The sequence below is a fragment of the Schistocerca nitens genome, chromosome 10 (assembly GCF_023898315.1).
Source record: "Schistocerca nitens isolate TAMUIC-IGC-003100 chromosome 10, iqSchNite1.1, whole genome shotgun sequence".
Classification (NCBI taxonomy): Eukaryota; Metazoa; Arthropoda; class Insecta; order Orthoptera; family Acrididae; genus Schistocerca; species Schistocerca nitens.
This window is the reverse complement of record NC_064623.1, coordinates 33,757,176-33,781,965: the sequence shown is the minus strand read 5'-3', so window position 1 is coordinate 33,781,965 and position 24,790 is coordinate 33,757,176. Positions and strand designations below refer to the sequence as shown.

At 38.4% G+C, this 24,790-nt stretch overlaps 1 protein-coding gene across 1 annotated transcript in view; it reads right to left on the bottom strand.

Moving 5' to 3' along the window:
• Positions 1-24,790, bottom strand: part of LOC126209831 (uncharacterized) — a 66,120-nt gene that overhangs the window by 4,727 nt on the left and 36,603 nt on the right. The window contains exons 3-4 of the mRNA XM_049938962.1: positions 13,645-13,837; positions 5,601-5,662 (exon numbers count right to left, since the gene is read on the bottom strand). Of these exons, the coding sequence (XP_049794919.1) occupies positions 5,601-5,662; positions 13,645-13,810 (228 nt within the window). The 5' untranslated portion in view covers positions 13,811-13,837. The remainder of the gene's footprint in view (positions 1-5,600; positions 5,663-13,644; positions 13,838-24,790) is intronic.

Here is a 24,790-nt window from a genome sequence, read left to right as displayed (position 1 = left end):
GAATTAATTGAAATGCTGAACATTTCATATAGTGCAAAAGACTACAATGAAAGTCATGATCTCTTGTTAACCCATTCTACAGAATGATATCTGCAGAAAAATAAATATGCCTGAAGGAGCTATTGCACGCATAAATATTATGCAATTTGCAGCAGACAAATTATCCCAAGCTATTGGAACTCTTGTTTAGTGCTAAAAATTGCCAAAGGGGGGGAAAATATATTTGAACAGGAAATTCAAACAAGTTGCCCTCCATGGTATGTGGTGAAAAAAGTGAAATGTAAAGTAAAAACCTTGGGAGTAATTGCATGTATACACAACAATAAACGAATTTAAAGTTAGAGTAGAAAACAGAAATACATTATTTATCAATTAGCATTACACAAAATCAAATGATGGTATATCCAGGCTGAAATAATAACAATATTATGAAAAGGATAGATTGCTGTCCAGCTCATAGTTATGATACTGAATACAGACAGGCACAACAAAGACTGCTAAACATTTACACTTTTGGCCAGGTTGTCTTCTAAATTTGGGACACACACACACACACACACACACACACACACACACACACACACACACACACACACACACACACGTGTGTGCGTATACTCAATTAACATACATGACTACTGTGTCCGGCTGCATTCCTCTTGACTCAGCACCACCCATGATAGGAGCAAATTAATCACATTCTCCACCAGCGTTTCAACTACCTCTCATCATCCCCTGAAATGAGGAATGTCCTGCCCACTATCCTTCCCACACCTCCCAAAGTGGTTTTCTGCTGCCCACCAAACCTACACAATATCCTCGTCCATCCCTACTCAACTCCTACTCCCATATCCCTGGTCCTATACATCCTCCCAACCCCCATCTACTCCACAAGCATCACCTATCCCATCAAAACAGGGCTACCTGTGAAAGTGGATGCGATCTACAACATAGGGTGCAACCACTGTGCTATGTCCTACGTGGGAGTGCCAACCAATAAGCCGCCTGGTCGTATGAATGGTCACCAACAAACTGTGGGCAAGGAACAGCTACAACTGGACCACCCAGTTGCTGCATATCCTGCCCAACACAATGTTCTTCATTTCAATGACTGCTTCATAGCCTGTGGCATCTGGATCTTTCCTACCATCTTCCAATACCAGCTTTACTGAATTCCACAGGTAGGAACTCTCTCTGCTACATTCCCAACACCCTCCTGACTTCAACTTTTGTTAGTCACTGTTGTTCACCCACCTATCCCCTTCCCTGTTCTCACTCGATCCAGCACTACATAGCCTTCTACCCCACCAACACACCCACAGTCTTACTTCTCTCCTTTACTGCCCCCCTCCCTCTGTCTAGCCTCTCGACTGCACCTAGATGCCCTACCCCCTCCCCATCTCATCCCCGTATGCTCCCACAAGCAGCAACATACACACAAAATTCAAGCTTTCACAACCAATGGTTGCTTCATCAAGAAAGAGGGAAGGAGAGGGCAGGCAGAGTAAAATCACACCCTCCTTCATTTTCTGAGCTGTGTGTGTGTGTGTGTGTGTGTGTGTGTGTGTGTGTGTGTGTGTGTGTGGTTGGATATGGGTGTGTGTGCGCGAGTGTATACCTGTCCTTTTTCCCCCTAAGGTAAGTCTTTCCGCTACCGGGATTGGAATGACTCCTTACCCTCTCCCTTAAAACCCACATCCTTTCGTCTTTCCTGATGAAGCAACAGTTGGTTGCGAAAGCTAGAATTTTGTGTTTATGACTGTTTGTGTGTCTATCGACCTGCCAGCACTTTCGTATGGTAAGTCACATCATCATCTTTGTTTTTAGATATATTTTTCCTGCGTGGAATGTTTCCCTCAACTTACCAAACGAGAAAGCGTTGATATGTTGATAGAGACAATAAAACACACACAAACACACTTCCTGATGAAGCAACCTTGGGTTGCGAAAGCTTCCCTCCTTCCTGATGAAGCAACCTTGGCTTGCAAAAGCTTCCTCAACCTCCGCTAATTTCAAGTTGCCGCCACTCGTACCTCACCTGTCATTCAACAACCTCTTTGCCTCTGTACTTCCGCCTCGACTGACATCTCTGCCCGACCTCTTTGCATTTACACATGTCTGCCTGTGTGTGTGTGTGTGTGTGCGCGCACGCGTGCGGATGTGTGTATACCTGTCCCCCCCCAAGTTAAGTCTTTCCGCTGAAAGACTACTTGTTTAGCATTCTTTTTGTTGCGCCAGTGTGACTCAACGTCTCCATTATATGGTGAGTAGCAATCTGTTTCATTTATATATTCCAAGATTTCATGACATAATCCAACTGAAATGTTACATTCTTCTGCAATCTGTCACTCAGTCTCCAATTGGCACACACAATTTCATTGACATTCCCGGCAAACATCACTAGACATCTAAGGGCATCCTGAACAACGATCATAGTTATCTTCCGTTCAGCCATTTTCAAACCATATGAACCATTGGTAATGTGGAGTAGGGTTTAAGCATCCATTATGATACGCTTCTTGCACTACTTATGTGTCTCTGTAAAGATTTTCTTGAGTTTCACCCAAAATTTAATGCAGACACGTTGCTCCTCTAATTCTGTTATCTCTAAATTCGCTGAACAATAACTGACATACAACAATGAAATCTCCGGCAGTTACACATTAAAAGCTGTGTGCGCATGGATGCCAACTGTATTTGGCTCCAACACACCAATGGTGTGAAATTACAAATTTTTTGAACAGGCCTCGTACATAGTGTACCAGGACTTTCTCTTATGACACAATTACTATAAAAACCAATATTGGCAAAAGTGGGTAGTATCCCCTACCCCACACTGTTTTTGTTTTTATGAATGTTGTTATTATGTTAAAGGATCAGTATTTTTTTTAATTAGTGAAAAACCTCCTGTAATTAATGAAATTCCATACAGACGTATAAAGATAGCCTTTGAAGCTCAAACTATTGAGTTACACTTTTTGAACATCACCATTAATAAAATCCAGAGTGTACTTGGGCACTGAACTTTGATCATATCCTGAGACATTTTTTTCTTTGTTTTTTAAGCTTCTGTATACATATCAAATGGAAACATGTATTTCACAACAATTTTCTGTTAATGGAAATCTTAGAAGAGCTGGGTGGTTCACAGTGGACATATATACCTATTACTACTGGCAAGCACCTGTCAGTCACCTGATGAACTATCATCACTTTCAGTCGCTAATTATGTAAAATCACACCCTCCTCCATTTTCTGAGCTGCTAAATTCAATGTGTCACCCTCATGATTAATATGGCCATCCATTTCCCAAAGAATGGCCCAAACAATAATTCAAAATAGAGACTGAAAGCATATAATTTGATTTCAACTATCCTAAGCTTCATACAGTAAGGACATCCACCTCAATCAAAACGTGGCAGCCATGTTACAAATAGAGGAATGGGTGCTCTCTAGCAGCTCTTAGATTACCCGATTACATTCGGGACTTTAAGATTCAGTGACAATAACATGAAGATAACCCAGGGCTTTTTGTTAAGGGATTAATGCAAATAGAAAAAAAGTCTCAATTTGCTATCCTTTCTGTGACATCAATTACAGAATAGCAAAATCTAGGAGATTAATGTTGCTGTTTCTACTAACCTTCGTAATGGTGAGGTATTATTACATTAAAACTCACCATAGACATATGACAAAAATCACCCAATACCAATTTATGACTGGAAATCACAAACTAATTTCAGACAAGCAATTCAACTCTTCGAGCCTTTCTACAAAAATCCATTCTCCTCTTAGTGTCATACTTCCAATGTCCTTCAGTTCTTCCCTGAATCTGTCCACTGGCTGTCATTTTTCTTAACTTTGTGGAGGTGATTAATGACTTACTTGAGGCTTCAATTTCATATTTACACTGCATACTGTTTGAAACATATAGCTTATGATCCACACTCTTACAGTAATTTAACTGTTCTTATAATGGTGTCAACACACTCATCCCCCTCCCCACAATTACACAAATAGCAGGGTCACTTCCTCAGAGTAATCAAAACTGCAACAAAGGAAAATAAACTATCTCCATTGAAAAGTTTGTCCTTACCATAAAATTAGTCACTTTAGAACTAAGAACCAGTGTAATACATGGTTATTTTCAATGACAAGCAATTTCATTTATTCACTGTACCTACATAAACTAACATATTGCCACAAAATTCAACACTTATACAGGAAAATTAGAAAAAGTTTTGTATCATAGCAGCCGCACTTTCATCTCAATTTGGTGACTGTATGCACAGTTTTAAAACTTCAGGATGGCTCTGCAAGCGGAAATCAATGGGTCAGCCTGCACTGGGTGAAGAAACGGTTGACCGCATGGAGATAAGTTGCTAATGTAGCCCATAGAAGTCAACAAAGAGCATGCAGACATGTGAATATACTGCAACCGACCACCTGGAAGAGCTTAAGGAAACAGAAGCTGAAGCCTTACCCTTAGCAACTGCTACAAACCCTGACCCCTGAAGACAAAGTCAGACCCTCGCCATGTTGCAACAGCTTTTGGAAGAGAATTGGTTTTATGACAAACTCAGCTTTAGTGATAAAGCAACATTAATTGTTAGTGGCACAGTGAACACGCACAATATGTGAATCCCGGAGGCGGTGGGGGCAGAGAATCCCCATGCTATGGTGTATTAAACGCGCAAACAAAGTTGACACTCAGCGTGCTGGCCGATGGAAGTGACAGTAAATGGGAAATGCCTTTGCAGTCGCTCCCAACAGCCACTGCGCCAAATGTCATTTTTGTTTGCGCGTACAATGATACACTCAAGATTCACCTAAAGTTAAGGTGTTCTTGGCAATCTCACAATTAAAAGTTTACTGTCCCTTTCTTCTGCAAAAAGATCATTACAGGATACACCTCTACACATGCTGGAAAATTTGATCATGCTGCAACTGCAGAGCAACAGTTTGGATTTCATCAACCAACAGGATGGTGCTCCAGCCCTCTTCCATCATGATGTTCGTGAATTCTTAAACAGAACACTGAGAAACTGATGGATTGGTTGTGATGGGGTTGACGATCAGCATCATGTTATGGCCTCGATCCTCTCCTGACCTAGCCCTATTCAAGTTTTCTCTGTGGCATTATGTCGTGTGTGTGTCCTCTAGCAACAAACCTACCAGAACTGCAAATCAACAGTGATTTTGAACAGATTGACAGGAACATACCAAGCCAAATGTGGGAAGAACTTTATAAATTAATTTATATCTATAGAATCAGTAGGGGGGGGGGCGGCGGCACATTTAATATATTTTTTTAAAAAAGTTTTTCCATTTATGTGCAAAGCCTTATGACAATATGTCAAATAATATAGCTACAGCAACTCTTAAGATGTTGCTTCAAACACTGATTAATTTATTATAACATTGTACTATTACAAAGACAGTTTGTATTAACTGAGAATGACAAAGGACTGAAGCATTGGAATTAAATTTTGGCACTTTCCACTAGCATACATATGCAACATTTTTTTCATAAAATACAAAAAACAAAGCATTGTCTTACAGACTAAAACAACCTAAGCTCATCTTCAATGTCAACTTACCTGTCTTTCTCTGATCTGTGGTGATACAACAGCCACCAGTCGCTTTGAAGATCCCATATCTTCTGTGAATAAAACGAGAACACGCATTACATTATGAAACTAAGTTCATAATTGAAGGAGTAAGTTTTTATGTCAAATAATAACCAATAATAATTTTGGATTATAAAAAAAACATGTAGTGTCAAACTCAAAAGTAATAAGTATACGAGTCTTAGCCAGGGTGGGGGGGACTTCATTTTTTTCAATCACTGAGAATTTTTGCTGAGCTTTCATCATCATGTTGAACTTTACTTAGGACAAAATAACATGTATACTGCTTAGTCACATTCAACATCTTCCTTTCTGACAATCCATTTTGTTACAAAAATCCATCTGACTTTAAACAACACATCATAAACAGCCATGCATCCATCACTCCTATTACATAGTTGGTATTACCCGATCACAATATTATTGCACTAAAGTTTCCTGTGGCCATTACCGGAATTACGCGGTGACATTGCTGTAAGCATGTACAATGGTAACTGAAACATATCACATTGTGAATGATTTCCAAAACCGCTATGCTTACAGTACCAAGGGGTTCAACGTGTCCTCATTAAATAACACAATAAGCCAACTCAACACAGTCAACTAACAAATTATCGGGAACCGAAAGTCCATTCAATAGTATAGGAGAACACTTTTACCTAAGTACCATATTTTCCACATGAAGAGTAAATTTCCCCCAAATTCATTATTCAAAAAATACAAGGTTGTTTTATACTTTTACACTAAATTATTGCTGCTGAGGTCATCATACTAATGTTCTCAGGTTGCACCATAACCAGAACTTTGGAAACTGCAACATGTTTGGAACACAAATATTTGTGGTAACCAAGATTATAAATCTCACTGCTGCTCATATATGTTCAAATTCAATGCCTCTTGTCCCCTCTTATTGGTTAGGTAAAACTATCATCCCAGGTGATAACTTAAAACCGCGGTACCATAAGAGAAAGTGTAGATAGAAATTAATGTAAACCAATTCCATCTGTTTATTTTATTTCTCCTTGTATTGTTGAAATTTAAGCAGTCAAAGACCCCAAGTTCAGAACAGATATAATGTTAACTTTATAGGCAGATTTCTTTATCTCAATTGCCTTCATTTTGATAATTTCTCCAGTAATTGGGAAGTCTCCACTGTGTTTCCCTTGCATGTACTGAACAATCTGCTGCCTTTTCTACTCTGATCCCCGGAAGTTTGGCATGTAGAACTGCTGTTCTTTAATTTATCCTCCTCCTGACGTTACCTACAAACATTCACTTTTGATACAGCAATATTTTTTTTCTCTCTTTCCTGCTGCACTGTTGCATGTGGCCTTTGTTTCACGTATCACCATTCACTTAAAATTAGGGCAGTATTGGCCGTGTGAACTAGATGGGAACTGTAAACTCAGACTATGTTTCTCAACTGTCATGAGCAATTTGCATCTATTATTTATAGCTACAACTTACAGATCTTACAGCACAGACAATATAAGCACACTGAATGACAACAATATGGTGTCCTCTTAGCCCCCTACAGCATAATTGGCAGAAATCTTACAACAGTACTGTAGGGTCGTGGTAGCTTTAAGGGCCCCAAATGTGAGTAATGGAAACTGCAACATATCGGAAATAAACTACTACATATTTTTGACAAGCAGGAGTATGTAGTCACTGCTCACGAGCAGTGCTATTACGTTTCTGCCTAACCACAATTCGTGACAGCATAGCTTTGCTTTTTAGAAGACTGCACGCATATAAATCTGAGACATTAACCTAATTTCTGTGGCCAAGAATATGCATGTTTCATTTTAATGAAATAAATGATCTGTGGTCTACAATGAAAGATTTTTACAATCTGGATTGCTTTATACATTAAAAACTGTTTGTTACAAAAGCTGCTGATTTCACTTATGGAATTTTATGTCAGATTTTCACTCACACCAGAAAATGCCATCTGCTTACAATTTTTGAGACACTCCTTTGTTTTTGCACTGTTGATTCCAGCCTACAACCACACTGCTTTGTGGTACTGCACTGTGTTGTGTTTCACATAAAAAGGTACAGTTCTACAAAACAGTGTAGGACTAGGCCAGAATCAACACTGCCAGCTTGAAAATGTGCAAAGCACACAGCATTTCCTGATGTGAGCAAAAATTGGACATAAAATAAACATCTTTTGTAACCAACTGTTTTCATCATCATGTTGAATTTTACTTAGGACAAAACTACATATATACTGCTTAGTAACATTCAACATCTTCCTTTTTGACAATCCATTCTGTTACAAAAATCCATCTGACTTCAAACACCACATCATAAACAGCCCTATTACATAGTTGGTATCACCCGATCACAATATTACTGCACTTAAGTTTCCTGTGGCCATTACCGGAATTACGCGGTGACACTTCACACATTGTAAGTACAGTAGAATGTTTATTATCCAGCCTTCAACTAACCGACTCTTCAGATAATCTGCCCATGTGTCCAACCATCTGTCTGTGCTCCATGCCGAACAGTGCCAGCAGTATCAATTTATTTTACTCATCAAAGCTGGTGTCCGTCTGAGTCATGCTCCTCCCACATGCTCAGCTGACAGACTGCTGTACTGTTAGACTGTTCTCTTTACTGTACTCTAATCTGCAGTTTTATCTGTATACTTTTTGTGTTTATTATTGTATTCCTGTTCATTTTAAAGTTGGAGTGCAGTTTTATACAGTTTACTGACTTGTGATTAAGAAGTATGAGGAATACTGGAAGAATAAAAATGGCTACAAATCTGAAAATGAAACGTTGTGTTCAAAGGTGAGGTACATACTAAATTAGGAGGAGGTGGTGGTGGTTGTTAGCGTTAACGTCCCATCGACATCAAGGTCATTAGAGACACCGCAAGACTGGAATGTGTCAAAGGTTGGGAAGAAGATTGGCCCTGCTCTTTCAAAGGAACCATTTCAACATTTGCCTGTGGTAATTTAGGGAAATCACGTATAACCTAAGTCTGAATGACCGGACGTGGGTTTGAACTGTCATCCTCCAGAAAAGTCCAGTGTGTTAACCACTGCACAACCATGCTCTTCCCACTAAATTAGCTTCTGAAATGGATGCTGGAGTGATAACCATGAAAGACTGGAAAAAGAACAAAGAGATCTTTAAGTTCTTTTATTAACTGTAGATGTGAAAATGCTTGAAGAACCAGAAAAGCATTGGGGTGGTGGGCAAATCTTGAGCTCTTGGATGACACTGAGTGGGCTTTGTTTTGTTGGGGAGTATGTAAAGGAACCCCACTTTCAGGTCCTCAAAAAAAATAAATAAAATTTTCAATTGCATTGAAAACTGGGAGGTGAAGAAGGAAGTTCCAAACAAGTGAAGATCGGCTTCACTGGTGGTAAAACTGTCACGGCATTAGGCAAGTTGCTATTTCAGGTGAAAAACTTTCTGCTGACGACGATGCAGGTAGAGCGTGTGTTGAACATTTTGAAAAAATAACTTCAGAAGATAAACTGGTATCTGATCAATTACACAACACTAACTGAACTATAAAATTCTCCCTCAAAAGTCTCTTGCCTCAAAGAATCAAACAAAGGCACAGAACTAGCAGAGGAAAGGTTGACCATTGCAACATACAGCAACACACGTGGTAACCAAAAATTACCCTTGTTTGCAATTGGCAAATCTAAGAAACCAAGACCCTTCAAAAACATAAATACGTCAGCACTTCTTGTTGATTACAAAGCTCAGAGAAGTGCTTGGATGAATGACAATTTGTTTACAGAATGACTGACAGGCATTTTTCTGACAGAGCCAGAGATCAAGTCTGAAACCTAAATTCCTAAACACACTTAGCTGACACAAATGTTGGTACTAGCATGAATTGTATTTTTATTAACAATGAAACATGATTTAAAACTTTAAAAGTCATGCTGAGAAGAGAGAAAACATTAAATTCTAATTTTATCTTTACAAGTATCTACAACAACCAACACAATCAAGTTCCTTCAACTGTTAAAACATGAACACTAAACTGCATTCCACGAAAAAGTGGACATACTACATTTAATTTATCATTGAAGCTAAATCTGAATAATCATCTGTGACCAACAGGAAGAAGTAAATATAAAAGAAACGACGTCAACTTTGGAGAGGTGTGTTACGTTCGACACAGAAATACAGTGAAAGGTATGTTATGAGGAGTGTTATATAATTTCTTTGAAGTGACTCAGTAATAATATGCCAGACTACAAATCCATAGGTATGAGATTCAATTCTTGGTCAATCGTAAGGGGACCACACACCCTGCCTGTCTAACCCATGTTAATTTAAGCAAGTATTTGACCCATTTCTGGGGGGGGGGGGAGGGATATTTGATGCAAGACCTTAATATTTTTACTGTATGTTACATGATGTTAATAGAATAAACTGTACTAAAATCTACTTTATCCATTTTATAGTTTTTAAGAAATACTTGTTTTAAATTTATTAACAAAAAATTAAGTTTTTCCGCAGAAAATATTTTTTGTGAGCTTCCTAATGGGGAATATTTGTGAACGTAGTACCAGAGGTGGCTTTTTATGTTATGCAGAGTCTCTGAAAATTTCATTCATTTATCTATGATGGTTTCTGATATAATGGGGCATATGTACTGAAAATTTTAGTTTGCAGGAAATTGACTTTAAACAAAAAACTTTTGAAATTTGTACAGTTAATTAAAACAGTCCTGCTACTTATGATGGCCCGTCTTTGGCCTCTAGCAGGTTTTCCAGCTCCTTTTTCACCTTCCTGGATGTTTGTCTTGCTTTCGTGGCCATATTAGATGCAGACCTGTCTGCATCGGCTATCCTCATTTTATCACCATGTTGTAGCCCAGTGATCATACTTTCACCAGGATTAATTCTCAGCTTTTTCAGTACCAAACACTTTCTAATATTACCACAATTGAATGTAATAACAGCATCATGAACTCTTAGTTTAATTGTATGCATGCCTACAAATACAGTTTTAGGAAGGCAGTTCCAAATTGTGCTGTTGAAACATTCATTTGGGTTCTGTGTCTGCCCATACAGACATTTCCTTAGGTCAGGATGAGCCAAGTCTCTAAAACTAGGTTTAATTGCTGTAATAACAGCAGCAGGAAGAGAACGCTGGAGATTCTCAAGTTGCCTGAGCCCTATGGTATTTGCACCATGAATTTTCTCCTAATGGACACAATCCATGACATGGCTTATCAGGACTTACGGAAGAATATGGCCCAAACATCTCTCTTCATCGCCTCCAGATTTTCTTTATTTCTCCTAATTGCCTGTCCATAGTATACCTGCAAGTTTTCTATTTCAGTTTTAGTTAACTGACCCTGTCTGGTCAACAATTTTCTATCTTCTAATTTTTTTCCTCTCATATCAACAGTTTTCTCAGCATTGTTCCAAACGTTTCTGAACATGGCCTACACATTCTGTTTTGCTAATAATGGCATCTCCATATGGCTTAGAGTTCACCACATTGTTGTATGCCTTACAGTCACCATCACCCAAATATTTGGTGTACCGTATGCCTCTTGTTTCTATGGAGCAATGAAATATTTGTTGTACTCCCTGAACTTCTATACCACTACTTGTTCCTCTAAAATTAGCCACAGTTGCATTCTTTATGTTCACTGACTTTACAACATTTGCAATATTTAGACATTATCTCCACATCTAACACTTTACCGCTGTCTACACTCGTGGCATCCACTATTCCATTCAGAGAAGTATGTCCTCTTTTCTGCCAACTTCCATCAAGTGCAACTGCACTATCCAAACATCCATCATTTTCTTCCACTGCTTCCCCAGCAGCCAGTTTCATGCTTTCCTCACCTACCTCACATACAGCTTTATCTAATATTGCAGTCAGTTTTTCAAATTTATTTGGTGGCTGATGTAAGTTCATCACTGAACAAAATGTTCTCCCTGCAGCCATGCTCTTGCCAATGGACTGTAAGACAAACTATTCTAGAATTGATTTCATAAGGGCCACTCGCATATGGTTTTGAAGAACTCAAATGTAATCACAGCTGAGGATTTACCGCAAATTAAATCCAAAGCAATTTCTAGGCCTTTTCTCCCACTGGCACTCTCACAAATTTTCACACTCTGTGGCTCACCACACTGTCTACATTGTACAAATTTAGAAATTACATCTGATAATATTCTCAAATTTATAATAATGTTGCTGCACCCCTTGTCACTTACAGTAAGTTTGTTGAAACTCCCTTGAAATGGTGATATCTTCTTTGATGATGCACTTTAAGAATTACAATTAGAAACATCATTGCAAGACGACATAACCTGTTGTATAGAAAGCTTTCTAAACTTGTTTCCTCTAAATTGTCGTTTCTTGAAAATGCCTTTATGTTTCGTCATCTTCAATAAACACATGTAAACAAGTATTGCAAACATAACTAACAACTACTCGCAATCACACTTTAACAAACCTAACCGCGTGTTGTTTACAAACAGCAGAAACAAAAGAATACTGACCGTGGCATTCCAACAATAGCCAACACACTCTGGAGTATGCAGAAAAGTGGGCGTAGCACAAACACGTGGCAGGAAAATGATCTTTAAATGCTCGAATAAACATTTTTTCAGCAAAATCCTTTTCAGAGCACTTAAAACCTTTATCTATCGAAATAGGATGAAAACCAAAAATTGATTTTTTTTTACCTGAACCACAGTGTGGCCCCCCTCAATATTTTGATCTGTCAATCATCACTGCCTTTCACCTCTGGCAATTTTTGGTGATATGAAAAATGCCTAGTTACAATGTAGTTCGGATTCTGGCTAAACTTAAGGTCCATTATACCTGGCTCGGTAAGTCAGTTCACAAGTTGGAGGAAGGCCAACGCATACCACCTCCAACAGGACTGTGCCTGACAAAGCACTGTGGTGTTCAAAACAATCTTCAGATTGATGACAATTTTACTCAGGTATGTTAAAGTGTGGTTCAATGTTTGTGCCCATGCTGAAACTTTCATGTGTTTGATACAAAAGTGAAGCAAAAAGCAATAACTAAACCATAGAGATTACTGAAACAAATGTCCTATTCCTTATCTGTTGCAATTAACGTCAGAAAATTAACTACAGAAATTTCTGCATGGCTGTGATGACGAACCTGGAGATACTAACTACACAGTCTTGATTTCTACAATATGAAGTACAAGGTTAAGTATACCGCACTCTTATTTTTAGGTGAAAAGGTGTCAGTAGTACTGAACTCGTGCCAGGCATGACAGCACATGCCAATTCTACCACTAACAATTTAAGGTAAAGTAAAATTTTATTTGAAATTCGATTAGCATCATTTAACACATACACCTTAGCTTTACAGCTCTCAACACCCGTTGAAAATAAAGCAACAAGAGGAAATGCCGGTGTTCAAAAAGGTGGAAATTTTTAACAGGCAAAGCCAAAGTAAAAAATTACTAGACAGACTGTGACAGAAACAGATAATACGTAGATAAAAGCAGCAAATATAGGACAGTGACACGGGAAGGGAACTAAATGGGATGAATTATGCCTTACTCAGGCTCTAAGTTGGGATATTCAAATGTTCCACTACACTGTCAATCATTTGAGCTGGAATGCCATGTACCAATTATGGTGTTCCTTCCTCAATTCAAAGAAGACAACACCTTATCTCTAACTAAGTCTTTGAAATTACTACTTGTGGCTTCTATTATTCTTAAACTTTTTCAAAACTGCGTACTCAGGAAAGACAAGGTCATGATATCACATCTCTGTGTTTATTTTGAATGGGGTTATGACTTAGCAACATTTGGTATTTCGCAATTTGAACATGAAACTGGACTCTAATTTGGCAGAAAGCTGTAACTTCACGCAGCCAGGTGTTGGATTATACTTCAAAAGCACCAGTTCCACAAACAATATGTCACAGACAAAATACCTACCATTTATATTCACAAAAATTTTTGTAGGGCACTATGACAAATTCAACGCAAAGACTTAACAGAAAGGATTACCTGTCACATTACGTGGAAGCAGTGCCACAGTTGGCTTCATAACAGAAGAAATTTGTGGTAGTTCTTCGTATTCCCAACGGAACAAACTGTCAGATACGCTGATAGTGTCTCCGTGGTGCAGTATTGCAACTTCAGTAACATCAGTACCATTTAGTTTAGTTGGCATGTGTTTACATAAGTTCTTTAGTGAGCACTGTAAGGAAGAATATTAAGCAATAATCACAACTAACAATTTTTCTACTTAAAAATTACAGGATTTCATTCTACAATAACGTGTTATTGGGAAAAAAATACATACAACATATAAAAATTGTACAATTATTCACTAGCAGATTTAAAGTGCAAGAGATCTAAAAAAGATCAAAACATGATATGAACACATAACTGGTTCTACAAACGTGCAAAATAGAAGCCTCGCAAAACTCCATGATACGGATTACCCGAGGATGAAAAACATGTTATTCCACAAGAAATTTCTATAATCAAAAACATTCTTTACAACCATGAATAAAAAAATCTGCAACAGAATAAAAACAGATGGTAGTAAGTGTCTGATGTAGGTATGTGAAGCAATCTTACTATTGTGAAAATGAACAGCGTAATACTACGTCAAACTTCAGCAAAATTAAAGCAATGACACAAAGGAACAATACTGAGAAATGAACACGAAAAAATACAAAACACATTAAGACAATGAAAATCCTCTTTCTATACTCTGTAATTTCAGTCACATGAACCAGAAAAAAATGACAAAAAATAAGAATAATGGAATTTACATCCACCTAAATTGTTCTCTACGGGATACTACCTGCTTATTATGGCAGATATGTCTTGCAAGAAGGCGGGACAGATACCTCAACAGCACAGCTAGCAAGTTATATGGGTGTTTTCAAGTTAACCAATGCAGTGGGTTCACCCAAGATAACACTGACTGTGGAAGGCTACGAACTTTTACAGGTTAACAAAACTGTGTTCAAAAACTCATAGTAACTGCATGCTAGTGGTCAATACTTTACAAATTATCTAAATATCTTCTGATTTACTTCAGCCTCTACTATGACTTTCAAAATGAAAATTATGCAATAGGCTGAGTGATGGCTTACAGTGAAATAAGTACACCAATTTATGAAAGGTTTAATTACACTACTGTCCTTTGAATGGGAAACTGAAATTGAAGGCTAAATACTTGACATTATACTCTGATTAAAATTACTTCGTGATTTGCGACAGTGCAGTGGCAAGCAGTAGTGTTGCCAGCATGCAGCCAACAAACTTCACATACCTACAAAACAGGCAACAAAGCAAGCCATGGAGCACTCTAGAAAGAATGACAATTGGATGGCAGCTGGTCCCTACGATTCTATTTGCTGAAAATAGAATCACAAAGTAATTTCAAACTGAGTGCAACAGCATGAGGATGCAAAAGGCAAACGGAAACCACTACACTAGTGATTTTTAAGAATGATGATCACCTTTCCTCTTGTGAAAACTTTTGTCCTTTGCTGTGAGTGTGTGTGTGTGTGTGTGTGTGTGTGTGTGTGTGTGTGTGTGTGTGTGTGTGTGAGTGAGAGAGAGAGAGAGAGAGAGAGAGAGAGAGAGAGAGAGAGAGAGAGAGAGAGAGAGATTTAAGGTTAACAGTAAATTAATAGAGAAACTGAAAATATGGTTATTGAAAGAAGTTACACAAACTGGTTACCTATTACACACACACACAAGCAGAAAGAATGAAGACAATTACACACTGAAGTACCAAAGAAACTGGTATAAGCATACATATTCTAATACAGAGATATGTAAGAAGGCAAAATACAGCACTGCTGCTGGCAACACCTACATAAGACAAGTGTCTGGTGTAGTTAGATCGATTACTGCTGCTACAATAGCAATCAAGATTTAAGTTAATTTGAATGTAATTTTATATCAGGTGCATGAGCAATGAAGTCGAGATTTTCCCGTACGACCATTTCACAAGTGTACTGTGAATATCAGGAATCCAGTATAACATCAAATCTCAGACATCACTGTGGCTGGAAAAAGACCCTGCAGGAATGGGACCATCGACGACTGAAGAGAATCGTTCAACATGACAGTATGCCTCATCTGTACCTGTCAACACCGCATTGGTCTGCTGATGACTGGAAACACACTGCCTCGCCACACAAGTCTAATTTCAAAATGTATAGAGCAGATGGAAGTGTAGAGGTATGGAGACAACCTCATGAATCCATGGACCCTGCATGTCAACTGAGGACTGTTCAAGCTGGTGGAGGCTCTGTAATGGTGTGGGGCATGTGCAGCTGGAGTGATACGGGACCCCTAGTATGTCTAGATACGACTGACAGGTAACACATACGTAAGCAGCCTGTCTGATCACCTGCATCAATTCGTGTCCATTGTGTATTCAGATGACTTGGGCAATTTCAGCAGGACAATGCGACACCCTGTGTGTCCTGAATTGCTACAGAGTGGCTCCAGGAACACTCTTCTGAGTTTGAACACTTCCGCTGGCCACCAAACTCCCCAGACAAACATTATTGAGCATATCTTCAATGCCTTGCAACATGCTGTTGGGAAGAGATCTCCATACCCTCTTACTCTTATGGAATTATGGACAGCCCTGCAGGATTGAAGTTGTCAATTCCCTCTAGCACTACTTCAGACATTAGTCTAGTCCATGCCACATTGTGTTGAGTTCTGCGCACTCACAGGGGTCCTACACAGTATTAGGTAAATGTACCAGTTTCTTTGGCTCTTCAGTGTATATTTTGATGAACAAGTAGTGAAAAATTAGAATATATTATGCATTGTTAGGACCAAGTTTAGGGAGACACTGCCAGAAGAATAATGTAAAACAATCCATGGTACAATTTATGATTTCATAAATGAGGCCTACTGACCCAAACCCTCTCACAAGGCTTACTTCTGAGCAGTCTCAATCAGTGTGTTAAAGTGTGTTGAAATTGTTGGGCCATCAGGAGTTGACTCTCTTTGCCAGTATTCATTAATATAAGTATATAAAAGAAACCTGCTTTTGTGCTGCTGCTGCTACTGGCTGAGTATCATCCACTTCTTGTAATAACCTGAGCCATATCGCACAGATTGACTAACAGAAAATATTTTCCAGCATTTATACTGTCTGCTTGCCCCTACAAGTGAACTTCACTGACTTGCAGTTTAAGAAATGCTACATATATTGTGGATAATTATGGGGGGGGGGGGGGGGGGGACTTTTGCCCCTTTACATGGTAAAGTCTACAGACTGACCTTTCAGTTCAAGTCATGACCAGAAGAAGCTTCCCTGTTAATTGTCTAAGATATGTATCAATCATTCCATGTGAAATTAAGTAATAAAATAATAAATGTGAACCTTTAAGATTTAAAATTCTGTAGTTTGTAGTCATCTTATGCTACCTATCAAAACAAGAGAAAATCCAAAATTGAAGACTTTTTTGACATTTTGTTTTTAGTTATTAATTTTTAATGTTTGCGAAGTTCTTTGATTTTTTTTCCACATTCTAAAATTTTAAATGGCCATATCTCAAGAAGTATTTGACGTACAGCTGGTTGGTTGGTTTAAAAGGGGGGGCAAAGGGACCAAACTGCGAGGTCATCTGTCCCTTGTTCCCAGTAGAACAATTACGCAAGGGAAAGAAGACAACAAAGAAGACATTGGCACAATAAACAGGAGAAATGAAGAACCAGAAGAACGACAGAAGGACAACAAACACTACAGTAAACGAAACAGGACAAGAAAACCACACAGAGGCACAAGAAACAGGGAGAGGACATTAAAAACAAGAAAGAAGATTACCATGGCTGACTGACCATGAGAATAAAAAAAGAGAAGACAGCCACTCTGCAACACATTAAAACCTCCACCCTAAAAGCCCTAGGGTGGAGGACGCTGAGGGACAAAGAACTTGCACTAAAATGGTAAAACCCACCCTCACCAATAAAACGTAAAACTAAAGCTGCTGTTGAGGCATTGTTGCCCAACACCAAAGGTAGCGTGCTGGGAAAGTTAAAAGTCCAACGCAGAGCAGGTAAAAGTGGTAAGTCCAGCAAGAGGTGGACGACTGTCATTTGGGAGCCACAGAGACACTGAGGTGGGTCCTTGAGACGGTGGAGGTAACCATGTGTGAACCCCGTACGGACAATGCAGAGTTGACAAAGGACAACTGATTCCCTACGAGAAGACCGCAGGGAAGACTTCCAGACATTTGAAGTCTTCTAACGACATGCAGTTTGTTGTGCATACTGTAATGCCACTCCGACTCCCATGGCCGTAAAACCCTGCGGCATAAGACAGAACGCAGGTATGTTTCAGAGATGGAAATCTCCAGGAGTGGTTTCCACATAGCCTGTTTGGCCAGCCTGTCAGCAAGTTCGTTGTCTGGGACTCCGACGTGTCCTGGGGTCCAGACAAACAACACTGAACAACTGGACCGTTCCAGGGCAGAGATGCACTCTTGGATGTTAGCAACCAAAGGATGGTGAGGGTAGCACTGGTCGATACTTTTAAGCTGCTCAGGGAGTCAGAACAGAGAAGAAACGACTCCCCAGAACAGGAACAGATATATTAAAGTGCACGAGATATGGCTACAAGGTCTGCAGTGAATACTCTGCAGCCAGCAGGCAAGGAATGCTGTTCAATATGGCCTCTGCAGACATAGGCAAAGTCAACATTACCGTCAGCCATCAAGCCGTCGGTGTAAACAACTTCAGAGCCCCGGAACAGGCCAAGAATCGAGAGGAAGTGACAGCAGAGAGCGGCGGCATTAACAGAGTCCTTAGGGTGATACAAAAGATCCAGGCGAAGCTTTGGAAGTGGTGTACATAAATGGACCTCAAGTAGAGGGGCAAAGGTAAGGACGACAGTTCTGAGAGAAGGGATCGCACGCAAACCGCGATCATGAGCCCCAACCTGCACCACCAATGCAGGAGATGAAATGCCGTGGGTGGGAAAAGGAGACAGTAATTTGTATTCTCAGGAGAACTATGAATGTGTGCAACATAACTGGCGAGCAGCTGTGCACGTCAGAACTATGGGAGGCACCAACTTGGACACAAAGTATGAAGCGAGAGGAAGTTCTGGATATAAATCGAGAGCACACCCCAGAGACCCCACTCATACAATGTGGCAAGGATATGATGTCACCAGATCATGTTGTATGCTTTACGTAAGTCAAAAAAGACAGCAACCAGATGTTGGCGTCTGGGAAAAGACTTTTCAGATGGCAGACTCGAGGGACACAAGACCATCAGTGGTAGAGCGACCCTGGCGGAAGCTGCCGACATGGAGCCAGTAGGCCACATGACTACAGGACCCAAACCAACCGCCGACACACCATATGTTCCACCAGCTTATAGAAAACGTTGGTGAGGCTGAAGGGCAGATACCTAACCGAATCAACTGCATTTTTACCGGGTTTTAACACCAGTGATGGTAGTCTCCCACCATTGCGATGCAAAGACGCCATCGCGTAAGATTCAGTTGAAGACGACAAGGAGATATAGTTTGGAGTCAGACGAGAGATGTTTAATCATCTGACTGTGGAGCCGATTTGGCCGAGGAGCTGAGTCAGGGCAATTTTCAAGGGCGCTGAGGAGATCCCTTTCTGTAAATGGGGCGTTATAGGGTTCACTGTGACGTGTAGTGAACGAGAGGAATTTCCTTTCCATCCACTGTGCACCCCACCTCCCCCGTTTGGTCGCCCAGTAAAATGTTGAAAGGCACATGTTGGAATACAAATACCAAACACAGCCAAAGAAGGGGGATATTGTACTTGTCATATTCCAACAAGTGCATCTCAACAGTTCATTAGGAAATTAAGTGTTTTAAATCATGGCACTGGCACATTTGTGCCACTTTGTCATTTGAGGAAGTTCACACAGAATGAAACCAATAGCTTTAATAAATGCAAAATAAAATGAAAGTGGTTTCCTCAACTTTCATATTATTTGTGGAAGCACAGCATGGTTTAATATTGCAAAATTACCTCCCCTCCACTTGTTTGAATGGGCTAAAGCATATAGGCCATGAGTCACCTTTTATGTGTGACAAATGACCATGCAGGATAAATAGTAGCTTGGCCAAAAGAGTTTATAATAACATTACACTCATGGGGAGTCAGAGGTCCAGCAAAAATTCTCTCATTTTTAGGGCTCTATTGTACATAAAAATTCAAGTGGGTCCAGATCCTCCAGCACCTGAACAGATTAGAGCATTTGTTGCTTATGCTGTTGACAACAAATGGTAGCTAGCCTTCGTGCTACGAAAACATGACAAAGCAGAAGTAAACCTTTACTTATACACCTCTATAGACTAGCTCTTTCTTTTTCATAACCAAGATGACTATTATAAATTGACTGCAATAAAAAAAGCCTCAGAATCTGGTAAAAGACAACTACAATACATAATCATAGACCATAATGAAATTGTTAGTGGATCACCATGATATTTTTGTTGTTGAAGATGAGTAAGAAATATATCTTTGTAATGCACACAAATTTAACATTATTAAATAGTAACAGCTACAACATCATTTAATTAATAATACTGATTAACAGTAATATATCTGTAAAATGAAGTTGCAATTAAATTATTAATATTCTTTTTAAGACATTGTTATGGCATTATGTGAGAATGTATTCACAGTTGACATGGGAAAGCCAAATGTAAATTTAATTGTACAATTACAATAATGTAAAATTGTCACCAAATGAATAACAATAATTTGACAGCATTATTTGGTTTTCGATGTATTACTCCTTAGTCAGAAGTCCAAAACGCTACATACTACAGTATGTACTTTGTACTGCACATGCCAGTAATATAAAATTTAATTTTAGTATGTTCCCACAAGAACACCACACTGAAATTTGGCACACACATTAACGAACAATGCATGATTAACATACTTTTTTCCAAACAAAAAATCCAATTTTGAAATTTCCTAACTAATTTAATTTGGGAAAACTCAGCTTTGCTACTAATACCGTCAATTACCACATATTTTTAAAGCTTATAAGAAACTGAACAAAATGGTACAAATTTTAGGCCTGTAAGTAGAACAGTTTGAGATTTGTTGATTATAAGGTTTAAAAGTGTAACAAACATCACAATTTTGGACGTTTTAAAATTTATGACTCAAAAATGAAAGGCCCAAAAAATTATAACCTGGGATTTTACATGCAACTCACCACCACCACCACCACCACCACCACCACCACCACCACCACCACCTACTACTAGTGCAAAGAAAAATTATCAGAATTTGAGAGCTCAAGATCATAGCACTGCTTGTTTACACATGCGCCGACTCATGTTTCTTCTTCTTTTGCTTTTATGGCCTCATTGGACCACTTCAGTCAATCATTTCTGGTCCTCTTCTTTGGTATTTTCCCCTTCCGAGTGGCCCAGTATCTCTTCATTCGTTCCGATGCTTTTCGTCGTTCCTTATCTGTAAATACCCTTTTCATTGTATGTCGTTTGTCAATTTTTGGTTTAAATCTTATTTCTGTGTCCCTCAACTTCTTTAAATTTGGCGTTTTGTTCTGCAAATCATCCAGGGTTATTTCCAGTTCTTCCATATCCTCTCTTATTTCCTTAAGCCATCCTCCTTGTTGTTTCAACTTCCAGAGTTTCTCAATAATTTTCCTTGATAATCTGGTTTCTGGTGTCCTCAGAATGTGACCGCAAAAAGAGATCCTTTTCTTTCGTATAGTATCAGTGATGGGCTCCAGTTCTCTGTATACCACTTCATTTGGAACTATCCACCATTGCCCAGCTTTTTGATATTTCTTATTTATGCATGTTCTAGCAATTCTTCTCTCTACTTTTAAAATTTTGTCAATTCTGTTTTCCTGGGTGACTTTAAAAAGAGTTTCACTTCCGTATGTAACCTCTGGTTGAACGACCGTCTTGTAATGTTTTAATTTTGTTTTAATTGATAGACATTTTTTATTGTACGTAGACCATGTTAGTTTTTGAGCTTTTATCATTTTATTAGTTCTTGCTCGCCATGCAGGTTTCTCGTCCAATTTATGTGTTATAATTTCACCCATGTATTTAAATTGTTTCACTATTTTAATTTCCCTATTATTCACTGTGATGTGATCTATTACAAGTGGATCCGTTACCATTATTTCAGTTTTTTCAAATGATATCTGGAGTCCTAATTTTTGTGCTATATTTTGTAAGCTTGTTATTTGTTTCGTGGCTTCCTGAATATTATTAGCTAGTAATGCTAGGTCATCAGCAAATCCCAAGCAATTTAGGTTTATTTTATCTTCCTTAGTTCCAATTTTAATATTCATAGGATTTTCCTTGTACCATTCTCTCATTACATATTCAAGAGCACAATTGAATAGCAATGGTGATAAACAATCTCCCTGTCTCAACCCTGTTTTAACCGTAAATGGTTCAGATATTTCTCCTCTAAATTTTACTTTGGATTTGGTGTTTGTTAAGGTTAACTGTATCATTTTGATTAATTTAGGATGAAGTCCAAAATTCCTTAATATTTTCATCATTGAAGATCTATGGATGCAATCATACGCCTTTTTGAAATCTACAAAGGTTATGACTAGTTGTTTTTGCCTTCTTTTGTAGACATCCATAACTAACTTCAAGGTGATTATCTGTTCTGGGCAGCTTCTCCAGGATCTAAATCCTCCTTGATATTCTCCCAGTTCCAGTTCTAGTTGATCTTTACAGCGGTTGTATAGTATTCTTGACATGATCTTATACGTGCAGTCCAAAAGGGAAATTCCTCTATAGTTGTCTGGATTTGATTTTTCTCCTTTCTTATGTAATGGATGTATTACAGCAGTAGTCCAATTTTCTGGTAATTTCTCTTCATTCCAGATTTTTACTATGCATTGGTGTAATGCTATCTTTACTGGTTCTGCTGCATATTTCCAAAGTCCAGCAAACGTTTCATCTTCTCCACTTGCTTTGTAGTTTTTGAGTTCTTTCAAAGCTCTGTAGACCTCATTAATTGTAGGTGGATTTATATTTTCTGCTGGTGTTTTAATTGGGGTTTCTGTGTTTATCTGAAGAAGTTCTGGGGGATCTTCACAATTTAGTAACTTGTTAAATGTTTCTGCTAGAATTTCTGTATTTTTACTATTGCTATGGGCTAGGTTATTATCTTTATCTTTTAACATTAATGTTGGAGGATCATATCTTTGTAATTGTCTGCCAAATATTTTGTAATAGTCTCTTGAGTTTGTTTTTTCACTATTTGTTTCTATCATTAGAAGTATATCTTTTTGGTACTGACGTTTAACTCTCCTTATTATTTTTTGTGTTGTCTTCCTTTGTTTTGTGAGTTCCAAATATGATTTTTCTGTTTTTTCATTTTGATGCCTTAACCAGGCTTGGTGTCGATCCAACACTGCTTCATCACATTCATCGTTCCACCACTGGTGTTTTTTCCTTGGATTTATAGGGGCTACTTGTTCAGCTATTTGTTTCAATTTGGGAATTATTTCTTCCAGATCATCTGTTATTTTTATATCCCTGGTTTGTGCTTCATAATCCTCATTTTGTATCAGTTTATGAGGGTCATAGGTTCTCTTCTTCTTCTGGTGGGATTTTTTCTTTGCTAATGGGGTTAATTTAATTTTAATTTTTATCATGTAATGATCTGATCCGGTATCTGTTAATCTGTTACAGTTAATAACAGCACATTTTATTTGTGAAACAGCTTTTCTTTCTTCTTAGAATGGGTCTAGAATATGGAAAGACCCAATTATGTGTAATATTGCAAGATATAGTTTCTCCTCCATCTTCTTAATGTAATCTGGAAGAAGAGCACATTCTATTTCATTTTTATCAGTGCTTTATCAAAGTGATTGGCTGCAATTTTCCTCTGCTACTCTTTATACCCTGAAGTGCACAGAAGAAAGTACAGAACTTCAGTGCCACACCACCAATACTGTTGCCCTCACAACGGAACATTAAATAAACAATGTTACTAGGAATGTAACAGTTCTATTGGGCAAAAAAGTTAGCTGCAGCTAAGGTGGACACCTCAAAAATTTACTGTAAACTGCTGGTAACTTATGTGACTGTTTAAGGATTTGTAACTTGTCAACAATCAACGAACAGACAAAATCAAATTATCTCATCACATCCATAAACATTAACAAGAGGATCTTGGGAATCTCCCAAATAGAACATGTGCTATAAGCTTTTGCTACAAACAGCCACTTTAGATACTTCACAGCATATTGACATTCCCTTCAGTAGCACAATGCGTACTGTAACACCCCAAGAAACCCAAATAAGAATGTCATAATTTAAAGTAGGGAACAGTGTTATCCTGACAGGTACGACAACTTTGACAATAATATAACACCTTAAAGTTTGGTGAACACCAATTTCAATAATTACTGAGAATGTCATGATATAAAAGTAGAAAGAAAGAAAGGTTATTTTTAATTAGCTATCAAACATCTCAGTAATAACTGAAAATCAGTCCGACAAAAGTTAAGTCCAACGTAATATGTCTATCAGAGATAACATTTATTGTGAAAGGGATTTGTAAACGCATTGAAAAGGAAATTCAATGTGTCTACAATGCTTGATCATGGAAAAGTTAGTCACTTGCTAGCTATCAAGTCGTGAGAGAGCACCGTTCGTTATAGTACTACAAACAGAATGCTACGAGATGGTTTCTATTAAAAAGAAGTACTATTGCGTGACAGATGCGCGGACTTTGTTCTCAGTTATTCTGACTTGATAACTTGAACTGAAGTGATATTCTGATAAGTGTACAACGAGTAAATGAACCTTAATTATTGGAGATAATACTGTTGGACTCAACCTTCATCAAAGTCAACAGTGACAACGAAGAATGGACATAGTATCTAAGACTGCAATACCTGATTAGCCTGAAGTATGGAACATTAATACGACCACACGAAGATAATACAAATACGCCGATTGTAAAAGTTGTCGTAATTGTCATGATCACCGAACTTAAATGAATCTTAATTGATCTGATCCAGCGGTGTGCGAGTGGTGTGATGATTAAACTAAATGCTAAGAAGGAACAATAAAAATTGTTTGTCAGTAATGGAAATCTCACATGTTGTCTCCATCATTAATTGAACTGTGTGATAGTTGATCAAAATT